The sequence below is a fragment of the Lissotriton vulgaris genome, chromosome 10, assembly GCF_964263255.1.
Source record: "Lissotriton vulgaris chromosome 10, aLisVul1.2, whole genome shotgun sequence".
NCBI lineage: Eukaryota > Metazoa > Chordata > Amphibia > Caudata > Salamandridae > Lissotriton > Lissotriton vulgaris.
Window position 1 is genome coordinate 490301761 of NC_141698.1, and position 13917 is coordinate 490315677.

The 13917-nt window shown below is 49.4% G+C and overlaps 1 protein-coding gene across 3 annotated transcripts in view; it reads right to left on the reverse strand.

The window, feature by feature from the left end:
• SMARCD3 (SWI/SNF related BAF chromatin remodeling complex subunit D3) overlaps positions 1 to 13917 on the reverse strand; it is a 1454082-nt gene that overhangs the window by 1088364 nt on the left and 351801 nt on the right. For all 3 annotated transcript variants that reach the window (XM_086941345.1, XM_086941344.1, XM_086941343.1), the window contains exon 2: positions 10445 to 10635. In XM_086941345.1, coding sequence (XP_086797471.1) covers positions 10445 to 10635 — 191 coding nt within the window. The remainder of the gene's footprint in view (positions 1 to 10444; positions 10636 to 13917) is intronic.

Sequence of the window (13917 nt, forward strand, 5' to 3'; positions counted from 1 at the left end):
TATCTTTTGTAAGGTGTGTCTGGTATAGTAAGATCGGTGTAAGATTTTTAGCTGCACCAGTCTGAGTCGCGATGGTATACCCACCACCCGTGGGGAACCAATGCCTCCTGCCATGCAGTCTTGTCAAGGTCACCCACGTCTTGGGCCCATTTGGCCCCAAGGGGTCCAGTGGGGTCCGGCAGGTTATTAACCAACTTCCGGTAAGTAAATGATTTTGCTTTCTTAAACATACAGTCTGTCAGCAATCTGTCCTCCAGAGGAGATGCCTCCGGGACATCGGTGCCAGGTGGTAATGCCATTGTCAGTGCGTGCTTTATCTGTATGTACCTAAAGATTTCGGAGGGAGCCAATTCATATTGTCGCTGAAGACGCTCCAACGTGATAACTTCCCCCTTGCTCCACATATCCCCCACTGTGGAAATACCTATGTCATCCCATTTATCGAAGCCCTTACTATTCCTGAGTATACCCAGTCGCTTTGTGTCCCAGAGAGGTGTCAGCTGAGTTATAACCTCCTGCCATCCAAGTTTAGCCTGAGCTTTGTGCCATATGGAAACTGTGTGCTTTGCAGGCCCCACCAGTGCTGTGGTCAGCCTCCGCTCGTAGAGAGCAAACAGCATACCATTTGTTCCCAAGGCTGATCTATCCGCCTTAAATGCTGGGTTTGTCTGCGGGGCATGGATCCATTGGTTAATGACTTTCAATTGAGCCGCCCAATAATATAACTGTATATCAGGGAGCACTATCCCCCCATCCTACCATCCCCGGACTAACTTGAATTGTGCTATTTGCACCGGTTTGTTTCCCCACAGTAAGCTGGAGACCTGGGCTGCTACCGCCCTAAAATAGCTCGGCGGGACTGGGAACGGAGTGTTTTCCAGCACGTATAAAAATCGAGGGAGGGCCATCATCTTAAAAAGTGCTGCCTTACCCAACAATGTTAACGGCAAGGACCCCCAATGTGTTGTATCCCTCTTAAGGCGGTCTAACGGGGGTTGGAGATTTCGTTTGAGGAATTCATCAGGGTAGGCAGTTATATGTATACCTAGATACTTAAATACCTTTTCGGATATTTGAAGTGGGCAGTCCAAGGGGAGCAGCTGTGGGGGGCCACGTAGAACATAAAGGACCGATTTGGACCAACTTATTAGTGTATCCAGATGCCCTCCCAAATATTTCACAGATGTTTAGGAGAAATATTATGGAACTTTTAGGGGAGGTTAAATACAATAGGACATCGTCTGCATATAGGGAGATGCGGTCTTCCCACCCTTCAGTCCACTTAAGGCCTCGTATCATTGGGTCCCATCTAATCCACGCCGCCAGTGGTTCCAACACCAGGGCAAAAAGCAGTGGCGACAAGGGGCATTCCTGACGTGTGCCACGCGTCAGGGGGAAGTCGTCCGAAATGTGTCCATTAGCCACAACATGGGCCATCGGCTTAGTGTAGAGAAGACGGACCCAGGCGCAGAAATTAGGGCCGAAGCCCAGATGGTAGAGCACGGCAAATAGGAAGGGCCACTCAACCATATCGAAGGCCATTCGAGCATCCAGAGACAAGATGACCGCTGGTTCTTCTAGGTACGGGGCGCGGGCCCTCACCCCATGTAGGCGCCTCCGGTTGAGGGCCGTATTCCTGCCGGCCATAAAACCGGACTGGTCTGGGTGGACTCGTGTCGTCAGGTGTGGTGTGAGCCTAGTCGCCAATAACTTAGCAAGAATTTTGGCCTCAGCGTTAATCAGAGATATCAGGCGATACGAGGTGGTGTCTGCAGCAGGTTTGCCCGGTTTCGGTATAGCCACTATAGTTGCCATACGTTGGTCTGGTGGGAGCTCGCCCAATTGTAGGCTGTAGGAGAACATGCGCAACAAGTGTGGGGCAATGGACCCCGCGGTTCTTTTGTAGAGTTCTATAGGTTTCCCATTGGGCCCTACTGCTTTGCCAGACTGTAGCGAACTAATTACCCCCTGCACTTCCTCCACAGAGAGATCTTTTTCAAGCTTAAGCGCGTTTGGGGTGAGTTTGGGCATATCAATGTCCTTTATATAACTCATAGCCTCCTCTTGCGTCATCGTGGAGGTGGACGTGTACACCTTCTGAAAGTGATGTGCTAGTGTGTGCACTATTGTCCGTGGGTCCGTAGTAAACCCGGCCCTCTCCGTAGAAATCCGCGCTATCCACCTAGGACCCCGTTCCCTTTTGTCAAGCCATGCAAGGAGCTTTCCTATATCTTGTGTTTCACGTCTGTTAACCGTTGCATGGCCAAAACCCGGAGATGTTCTCTGTGTTGTTGTTTCAGACGCAGGGTTTGGGACGTGGCGGGTGTTGGATTAATATTGTGTTGTGCCTCTGCACTATGCAATTCTAATTCGAGATCCAGCAGCTCTTGCTGTTTCTTCCACTTATGCCCCCGTAATAGACGCGATAGCCTGCCCTCGCAGTACTGTTTTTTGTATGCCTCCCATAGGGTGGTGGGGGACCCAACCGACGCAGCATTCTCTCGGAAATAGTGATCTGTCGCCTTAGTGATGGCCTTTTTGATTTTGGGGACTTGCAGGTAGCCAGGGTATATCGGGTATATACGACGTCGCATCTTGTGGTGGCACGTGTATTGCAAGAGTATTGGGGAATGATCTGAGATACCCCTGGGTATGATCTCCACGCTTTCAATATTGTTGAGGCTGTCCGCTGAGGCCAAAAAATAATCTATTCTTGTCAGGCTATTATGGACCCAGGAGTGGAATGTGTACAGTTGTGTGGTCGGGTGGTGCCATCTCCATACATCTGTGAGTCCAAGTGCCTCCAGAAAACACCCAAGGCGAGATATGCTGTAGTCACCGGCCTTCTAAGGGCATTGGTCCGCAGTCTCATCTTTAATAGCGTTGAGGTGCCCTCCAATCAGTATCTCCCCCGCCAGGAGTGTAATCGTATGCAAAGCAGGTGGGTCGTAAACAGACTATATTGAGAGATCGCCCTTCCCATTGTCTGATCAAGGCTGCAAACCGACCCTGATCATCTGTTTTTGTTTTATGGATTATCAGTGGGGACTGCTTTCACACCAGAATACCTACCCCCCGAGATCCTGAGGAGAATTCTGAGTGAACTGTCATTGTATACCCCCATCTGTCCATTGCTTTACAGGTGGTGCCAGTCAGGTGTGTCTTCTGCAGCAATACTACTGCTGGCGAGCTCCATTTGATACACTGTAGAACCAAGCTCCTCTTAATTTTATCCCCCAGACCACGCACATTCCATGTGAGCAGGGAAAGAGGAGCTACCTGAGTCAACAAGCTCATTCCATGCGTAGGGCTAGGCGGGGCGTGTTGTGTCATGTCTGGTGAAGTGTATGAGGTGCCTTACCGGATTACTGGGGCTACACCTATGTCTTATACTTCGTTGGAACGATGCACATCTGAGTACTGTATTCTAAATCATAATAACAAACAAACATGAACAAAGAAACATTCCCATGCCCTCCACTCCCCACCCTGCCTCCCTGCCAGTCTGACTCATAACTGCCAGCCACCCCAATATAGCAGAGTGCTTAAGGCCAATCCCCATGAACATGACTTGCGTGTATGGGGAGAGAAGTCCGAAGGAAGTGACATCTTTCCCCTCCGCAAAGGCAGTTTTACTTAAAGGTCCATTAGTGACTCCGAACGACAGTGTGGCCGATCATGCAACAATGCAAAAATCCGTAATCCGATGCCAAACTGCATTATAATCTCTCACTCTCCGGCCACCCTCTGTTGCTGGTGAATCCCCTCCAGATCGTGCTCTCGGTCCCTGTGGTCGTCCTCCGTTCTGTGATGTTTCCAACGTCCATTCCCTTCCACTCGCCGCCATCCCTCCAGCCAGTTTTGGGCTTCCTCAGGTGTCTCAAAAAAGCAAGTTTTTCCGTCTGCCACAACCCGTAGCCTCGCTGGAAATAGCATTGAGTAGAGAAATTCTTGGACTCTCAGTTCCTATTTAACCTCCAGGAACCTTCTGCCACGCGCCAACACTGCTGCTGTGTAGTCCTGGAAGGACACTGTCGAGTTTTGAACACATAAGGGCGGCGCCACCCGTGCCGTCTGTAGTATAACACCCCTATCCCGGACTGGTCTGGGGGGTGGGCCCCCGGGTTTGGGCCTTCCTCCCGGTACCCTGTGCGCACGCTCTACAGAGAAAAAGGTTGAGAGTCCTCTGGGCTGTAGTCTATTTTTTGAGTTCTTCCACGTACTGGTCCATTGCCGGGCCCTCTTCGCTCTTTGGAATGCCCGTGATTCTGACTTTGTTGCGTCGGGCGCGTCCTTCCTGATCGTCCAGCTTCGCCGCCATGCGTTTGTTTTCCATCTCAAGCTGTGACACCTTTTTGAGCAATGTAGTAGTGCCCTTAGTTAAAGATTTGATCACCTACTTGACCTCTGTGACCCTGGCGGTCATCTTCTGAAAATCAGCCCTCAGGAGAGTGACATCTGCGGAGATTGACCCCACTGTGGATTGAACATTAGTAAGGGCTGCCATTATATCTTCCAGCTTGACCTTAGGTTCCCCGCTGTCATCTGGGGTCTTATCCGCTGAGTCTTTGCGCTGTTACAGTGGGGGAAAGTCTTTATTATAGGCAAATGTGTCCAGGTTACTTTGTGAGGTTGCGCGAGGGCCACTGCCCTCCATTTTGTGTTTGGCGCCAGTCAATATTCGCCAATGCCCACCGTGAGGCCTGCGGGCGTGCACAGCCTGTAGTTAGTCTGACCTCAGCACAGTCCAGTCAGGGGGGTCTCGTAACTAAAGGGCGAAGGCAGGCTGTGTCCAATCATACACTTAAGTATTTTTGCTGTCCAGTGCGGTCCTATACAATGACGGGCAACAGTCTGGGAGGCCACCTGGAATACAGCCACAGCCTAGGCCCAATGCCGGATTCTCCGATTCATACCGTGCGCCAAAAGCAGGTTATGTCAGCGGGTGCCGCACAGCACTCCCGGCCCCCACAAAGGTCGCTCCTCCTCTCCACTGTGTCCCGGGCAGCGGCCAGCACTTGACGCTCCCCTCCTCCCATGCCCCACTCACGGGCGAGCACGTCTCCAGGTATACTTGTAGGAGAGTAGGGTCTGCTTCCTATGGGTACCCCTACCTTTTGCTGTGCTTCGATGATTTTTCGACTTTAGTATGGCTGTGGACCTGCTAATCAGGCCTAGCTGTACTCTCTCTAAATTAGTACCATGTACTTTAGGTACATACCAGATTGGTTACTGGGTCACCCTTGTAAGCCCCTGTATAGTGTACCCTAGGTACCCAGGGCATAGATGCACCCTAGGCCTACCAGGGCTGCAGCATGTATTGGGATCCGTGATAAGGCTCTGGATTGGACCGCCTCCTTCCTCTCCGGCAGATCCCAGAGCGTCTGCCTCCCCCATTCCGTTCCAAAGCCTCCGAGATCATCTGCGGCGTAACCTAGGGATCTACCCTCAGCCCGACCCTGTTCAACACTTACATGGCCCCACTCGCACACGTCACCCAACAGCACGACCTCATCATAATCTCCTACGCCGACGACACTCAACTGATCCTCTCCCTCACCAAGGACCCCATCAGCGCCAAAGCCAACCTCCATGAAGGAATAAAGGCAGTCGTCGACTGGATGAAGATCAGCCGTCTGAAGCTGAACTCGGACAAGACGGAGGTCTTCATCCTCGGCTCCAACCCGTCAGCCTTGGACGACTCCTGGTGGCCAACGGCACTGGGGGCAGCCCCGAACCCCACCGACCACGCACGGAATCATCCTCGACTCAACGCTCTCAATGACCAAGCAAGTCAATGCCGTCTCCCCCTCCTGCTTCAACACCCTCTGCATGCTCCGCAAGATCTACAGACGGACCCCGACAGATACAAGAAAGACAGTCACCCTGGCCCTTGTCAGCAGCAGACTCGACTACGAAAACGCCCTCTATGCGGGAGCCCCGACCAAGCTCATCAATCGACTACAACGCATTCAAAACGCCTCGGCACGACAGATCCTCTATGTACCACGACACGGCCACATCACCCCACCTGAGAAACCTGCACTGGCTCCCCGTCAACAAGAGGATATCCTTCAAGCTCCTCATCCACGCACACACGGCACTCCACAAGACTGTCCCCGCCTACCTCAACAGACGGCTCTCCCTCTACACCCCCAACCGCCAGCTACGCTACGCCGACCTCTCACTCGCCACCGTCCCCGCATCCGAAGAAAAATACCGGCGGGAGATCCTTCTCCTACCTCGCCGCCAAGACATGGGACACCCTCCCAATGAGCCTACGACAGACCCAAGACCGGCTGCCCTTCAAGAGGATACTAAAAACCTGGCTGTTCGATCAGTAGCGGCACCCACCTCCCCCCCCCCCACGCCTTGAGACCCTCGAAGGTCTGTAGTGCGCTTAACAAATGACTGACTGATTGATTGTACCACCCCTGGTTAGCCTTCCAAACTGACACCACAGGTCTGTACTTGGAGCCTGGGTAAGGTGGTGTAATCACTATAGATAGATAGATAGATAGATAGATAGATAGATAGATAGATAGATAGATAGATAGATAGATAGATAGATAGATATACACATATACACACATAGTGACCTATAAGTCACTCCTATGGCAGGCCTTAACAATCCTGGAGGCAGAGTGCTTGGTTTTGTGTGAGAGGGTGCCCTAGCACGAGCTGAGCCCCTCTGCAGCTTTCGGAACCATCTCCTTATAGCTGTTCTATGATATAGCCATACCATATACTCCTAAGTGCATTATAATCCTCGCGGTTAATGCTAACTTTGGTTTGGCTTTATCAAAGCATGTTGTGTAAGGTGTCAAACACTTTGGAATACTACCCCCTCGCCAGTCCTGGCAGTGGGGGTAGCATTCCACCCTTCTAGAGGGAGAAGACATGTAGTTACTGGAAAACTCGGTTAAAGTTAAATAGAGCCCCAGCATCACAAAATGGATGCTGCTGCCACAGACACTAGTCTGACCTCCAGCTGCTGGACGAAACTCTGGCAGGGGAGGCCTATACAATAGGTTTCCTGCCCAGGGAGGGTGCAAGCACCTCCCGAAACAGACTGGCTTTAGTGTATTGGGGCAGGGAGGGTTGCATTCAGTGAATGCTTTTCAGACACTGCCTGGGGCACACAAGGTGCTCCATGCATTTCCCAGTTCAAACCGGTTGCTGGGGTGGTCAGACCCAGCTCTGGCGCAAAACTGGACAAAGAGAAGAGGGTGTAACCACCCCCTCCCCAGGTCTACCCATAGGAGGGTCAAAAGCAATGGGCCGCACTCCGCTAGCCCCTCCTCCGGGTCGCCCCTTGGGATTCTGGTACTTGGAGTTGAAGAGTGGTTCACCCAAGTAGGTGCAAGTGAGTACCCCAGGATATCTGCTCTCACTCTAAAATCAACTCCGTGTACCTTAGGTAAATCTCAAATTGGATACTGGGTCCCCTTATGAGGCCCTGTACAGTGTACTATAGGTACCCAGGGCATAGGTGCATTCAAGGCCTACCAGAGGCTGCAGCATGTATTATGCCACCCCTGGCTTGCCACCCACATTGACACAACTGGCTGATCACTCAGCTGGGGCAAGGTCGTAAAATCACCCCTTGCATAGATATAGTATTCCTATATCTAACCTTATATCTAGACACATATACACCTAAAAGTCACTCCTATGGCAGGTCTTAACAATCCTGTAAGCAGAGTGCTTGGGTTTATGTGGGATGGTGCTCTAGCATGAGCTGAGCCTGTCTGCAGCCTGACAAGAACCGGACTTCCAGACTACCAACAGCCCGATCCACAGTCCCAGCAGAGCTGAGACCCGTGGAGGTGACGAGAGACGTGTGACCGGCCATCTTGAAAAGTCTGCAACTTGCTCTTTGTGCAGCACCCGAGGCACCCTCGAAGCTGTGCATTGGGGATTGAGAAGCCCCAGCCCCGAGCATCATCTGCACCGAAGATCAGCCCTGCACACTGCACGAGTTCTGCGTGGGGCCCTTCTGCATTTTCCTGCTCGACGCGTCTGCCTGGTCACTTGCCCGTTGGCTAGTGGCCATCTTGGCGACGAAACCTTGAATTTACACCGCTGGTCCGGTTGCTCCAGACTGGCCCTTGCCTCCCTGAAAAGAAGCAGCCCATCAGACTTTGCTGGTCTGATTAAGAAGCCAACTTCGATTCCTGCGTGGGTTGCCTTTGCCAAGGCTTGTTGACTCCAATCCAGAAGCAGACACCGCCGACAGCGAGAGCCTTCGTGGGACAGTCCGTGCCTGACTCCTGGTCGTCGTCGTCACCTCCTGGTCCACGTGGCTGCAGAGATAAGCTTCACGACATCACCTGATTGCTTTGTGACATCGCCTGGTTCCTTTGCGACATCACCTGGTTCCTTACTGGTTCCTTCCTGGTCACTGGCTAGTGACCCAGACTCTGTCCCCTCTGTTTTCAGGTACTCTTTATCCTCGATCTGCCCTTGGATCCAACTGTATGAAACCAACTGGACACTTCTCTCCCGGTTGCCTGCAGCATAATTTCTTCACTGCTCCAGAGGATTCAGCGACGAAACCCGACACACTTTGACACCTATGCACGCGCTTCCTGTGGGTGAGGTTACGCGAGTACTCCGGTGCTCCTGTGGGTATTGACTATCCAACTGTCTAGGTTTCAAGCAACTTTCATCGAGTCCAGTCAGAAGTGCCCTAAAAGAACTAGTTTTAACTCTTTCGTTCCCATTCATTCTCTATGGTAACTTGCGTGTGAGTAAAGACTCTGCACACGCCTTCCGTGGGCCTCCTGCTTCCTCTCCCTTGGTAGTACAGCGTAGCCCGAGCGATTCCCTAGGCCCTAGGCCTATTCATTTTATCGAGCAGTGGTACTTATACCACTATTTTAGTCTATGGTTTAGCGTGCCCCTAGGGCCATCCTATATTTTGTGCAACTTATTGTATTTTAATTAAGTATCTTGTTATGTGCTTGTGCCTCTGACCTCATAAAGTGCTCAGAGGGTTTGTCTTGAAATAAATACATATATATTTTATATATATCCTGTGTGGTGTCCTTTCATTTGGTATTAAAGGGGTTACATATGGAAAAACAGCTGGCTTCACATGCCCTCTTGAGTTTAGCCTAAGACCGCTTTGTCCATGCTACCACTAGGATAGCTGGTCAATAAGGTTGACTTTACAACCATCACATAAGGGTTGTTTGGATTGGTGCAAGGTGCTCACTAGAATAGTGATCATCATATACCAGGCCAACTTCTCACACCATACTGCTTATGACATTGTGGGGACGGGGGTACTTTTTTCCATACCATATGGCAATGCCCCCAAATCATGGAATTCTGGGTAAAAGTGATGAGAACGATTTCCCAAGCGGAGGGCGTCTCACTAATACCGGAGCCCAGGCAATGTCTGTTAAATGTTTGGGAGCCCAACGACCTCACGCACCAAGCACAGGACTGGGCCACATTGGGGATTATGTTTGCCAAGCGTAATATCGCACAAAAATGGGGCTGAGCTGAGCTACCGACACTGGCCTCATGGTGCAGAGACATGGACACGGCCATGGTTGCTGAAAGAACAGTATTCACCAATCGGGGGTGTCCCCGGAAGTGGAGTAAAGTCTGGAGGGCATGGAACAAATTTAGGGGGGATATATGTGAACCACCAAGAGATCGTGGTGAGGAGGGTGTGGAGGAGCAATAGCACGGAAAGGAATGTAGATACTGCGATGGGAATGGGCTACGAAGAGAGAACTAACTTTATTGCTGGATTGATTGTCACAATTATGATTGACTGGATACTGAAGCTTGATAATGTACATCTGAGATTTTTTAAATTGCTGTACTGTGATTTCTTTGTTAATAACTCAATAAAAATAACTTTAAAAAAAAGAATGCTGTGACACGTTTCAGCATGCTACATATGGGTATTAAACTGGTAATGATGGGGTGCAACCAATGCCCAGACAGTGTTACCAATCTTAAAAACGATGAAATTATGAAGTAATACTATGGCTTTTCATGCAGCATAATTTACACAACCCTGCTGCATACGTTGGCTGTCTCCTGCCGCAGAATTCCAGTGGCCTGACCATAGTTAAAAAAAAAAAAACAGACGTGGAGACAAGGGCCTGCAGAGAATCCTTCTAAAAATCCTCCAGAAGTGTAACAGCATACTCCAGACCCCTCGGATTGCCACACCCCTTGGATAATCTGTCATACCTTTATTATTACACAACTTGTGTCAGCTACTAACTGACAGCATATCCGGAGCAAACTTTTCCCCATTAAGAACCTTTTGGTGCTGGTCTAAACATTGCATAGATGAACAAATACGTCTTCAGACTTTCCTGAAGTCAGAAAGTAAGCAGAGAGACTGATGTGCAGAGGTAAAGAATACTGCTGTCTCGCAGCATGTGCAGAGAACAAGCAGCCTGGTGATGCTCACCTTCTGCTCCGATTCTGAGAGGACTGCTGCTGTTGTTGGGCCTGTTGGGGCACTGAACGTTTCCGCGTTGGTTCCATCGCTGTCTGGGGCATACCAGGACGAACTGAAGGGCTGCCACCAAATGGTGGGCCAGGCGGACCCATAGGAGCACCCTGATGGGGCATCCGAGCCCCCGATTGCATCCCTGGACGCTGGAAACGGAAAGAGAAAGCTCTAGTTATGAATTAAGAACCCTAAAGACAGACACAGCATAGGTGTTTTTGACTTTTAGATCTCACAAAATGGAGCAAACCAACATAACTAAGAGATGAATCCAAGACAAATGAGAGGAGGAATAATACAGACAGGTAGGAGGAGATTAGATTAAGGTAACCGGGAGAACTTGGAGGGGTTAACAAAGGGGTAAACAAATACGTTTGTAGTCATGATCAGATATTCAAGCCTGGGTAGTGTGTAAAACACTCAACAGTGAGGATGTGAAACGGTGTGGCAATGCAAGATGGCTGACAGGATGTGCTCAAGAGGTTCGTAACCCCTCTGCCGTTGTTTTACTCAATCCTGCCCTGATTCCTTTTTGGCTGCTGCAGTTTGGGGCACCCTAGCTACCGCTTCACCTGCTGCAGGGGTTCTTTGCCCTGCCCACATTGGTGACTGATTCTGCAAGGCGACTTGCCGCAGATGGCCTACTACGCGGTGGGGAATGCGAATGCAAATGCTGCTCCAGGCCTCGAAAATCATAAAATTGCTACTAGACTTTCAGGTCTAGTGACTTAAATAATCTACTCAACCTAATTGAAATGCTTTTCACCCAAAAACTGGTTCCAAATGATGTGATTGTGGGCAACTACTTTAATTCACTGACCCGCCATTTCCTTCATTATCACATATGAGAATACCTTAAACTATGCATGTCTGCAGGGACATCTTAAGGATTTTGGGGGCCCTGGGCCAAACGTGTTTTGGGGGCCCCTGTTTGGGACAATCATTTATGATCCAATTTCACTCTCTTTCATGCCCTCTTTGGCCAAGTCACTGAAAGTGCACAGGCACACTCGTCCAAATTCTAAATGTGTTTACACCTAATATTCTGCCATTTCTCATATGTCAGATCCTGTTTTGATCTAAAAGACACTTTCATACGAACGCTGCATGAAACTTAAACACATCATTTATTTGCAAATTGTCTGTAATAGACAAACACATCACCCACATTAAAAGTAAATGAAAGGAAAGGCCCCTCGCCCTACTTAACATAGATTCTAAGTACTAGCAAAGCTCTTGGCAGATAGACTGGCGCAGGTGGTCCCCTCCTTGGGTCACTGTGACCAAAACCGCTTGGTACCCTCGAGAAGCACCTCCTTAAACCTTCGGGACTTCTTTAGGATTGCCACGTATTCACAAACCCAATGGCTGAGAGCAGGCTACCTCATATTAGACCTGGAGAAGGCATTCAACTCTCTGGAGTGGGGTTTCCTATTTGCCACACTAGATAAATATAATCTGGGGGGAGTATTTTCTCAACATGGTGAAGCTACTGTGTAGTGCCCCTACTGCAAGGGTTAAAATAGGCCCCTAGGTATCCGGCCTCGTGGAAGTGCACAGATGGACTAGGCAGGTCTGACCACTGTCTCCATTGCTCTTCGCACCTGCAATTGAGCCACCAGCGGAAGCAATAGGCACATAGATACCAGACGGCATAGCGCAAGGAGACGGCACACGCACAATATCTTTGTACGTGGACCATCTTTTGCTATATATAAGAGACATACACTGCATCCCACGGAGATTAGCAACCATATTGGAAAACTTTGCTTCTATAACAGGACTATGAGTAAAGGTCACTAAACCCTGTCTATATACCTTGTACGTTGGTGCGCATACATGTTTCGCTACCTGCCCATCCGCATATACAGATGCCCAAAAGACTTAGAAGATGGCAACCTGGGCAGAGCACTGACCGCAGTCTGCTCTCAGATGGCGTTTTGGAACACACTCCCACTATCAGTGACGGGGAAAGTGGCCATATTAAAGATGGTAATACTGCCAGGTTTTTATATGATTTCACAAATCTCCCATGCTACATCCCTTCGTCCTTCTTCCAGCCCCTCGAAAGATTAGCAAAAGATTTCATATGGGGAAAAATTAGGCACAGGGTGGCGATCAGCAGGCTCTACTTACCGGTGGACCAAGGTGGCCTGGTAGTTCGACACTTGGAACAGTACTACTTAGCAGCCCAAATACAATGGGTTGCCAGATGGTTTGCTGACCGCCACAGTGGAGCCACAGTAACCACACAAGCCCCCCTACAGATCATGGAGCTAGTGGTAATATTCCACCCATGTTCAAAAGCCAAGCCCCCGGACTCACTACTGCCGAATGTGGCCTACAAGGACTTCCTTTGAGCACTGTATATCACCCGCAAAACCACACCATACGCTCCAGCCCTACCTCTGGACGGAACACCCATAGGTCACACAGTAACCACAGCAGCAGATCTCAGAAGCTGGCACACTGTCGGAATTCAGGTATTTGGGATCTATTTCGAGAGGGCACACCAGTCCCATATACGACGCTAATGGCAGAAGACAAATTACCTCCCAGCCAATTTCTACTGCATCACTCCCTATTAGCGTTGATACCAGCTAAATGGGGAGACATGACTACTGAACCAGAGGCACACCTCACCATACAATACCTACATGTTATGGGTCAAGGTGAGCACCTTGTCAAATGGTTTGCAGCATCCCTCAGGCATCACACAGCGGCAAACCTATCCGCCCTCTGCCAGCACTGGGAGGCACAAGGAAAAACAAGGTAAACCCTACTCACATCGGAACCAGGGCATCATATTATAACATAGAACAACGGTTCCTGTGGTGTTATATTTGTATAAATTACTCAAATATTTGCTTAATAGCAATTTATCGTCACCCAGAAAGGTATGCTTAATTGTACAATGATAAAGCTTTAAGGAATCGAACCTGCCACTAGCGCCTATGACTAGATATGGTCACTAGTTAAAATTAATTATCAATATTTGGGTCATTTTCCTTACCTGGTCATCCTATAAGAAACCGTTGTGTTTATGTTGATTTTAGTGTTGTTGTAATTATTTTTTTGGTTTCACATGTATACACTTGGGACACTGTGCACCCTTATAGTTTTTGTTGTGCTTTTGAAATGATTATGTGAGAAACTTTATATCATTGTACAATTAAGCAACGTATGTTTTGAAATATAAACATTACTGAGACCTACTGCAACTTGTCCTTGCACCTCTTTTTGTCATCTCTGACATACCTTTCTGGGTGACGATAAATTGCTATTAAGCAAATATTTGAGTAATTTATACAAATATAACACCACAGGAACTATAGCACTGGGAGGCAGACATAGGACCCCAGCTCACAGACACAGAATGGGCCTCGGTGTTGGCAAGCACAACTCAGGTTCGAGGAATGTGCGCCTGTGAC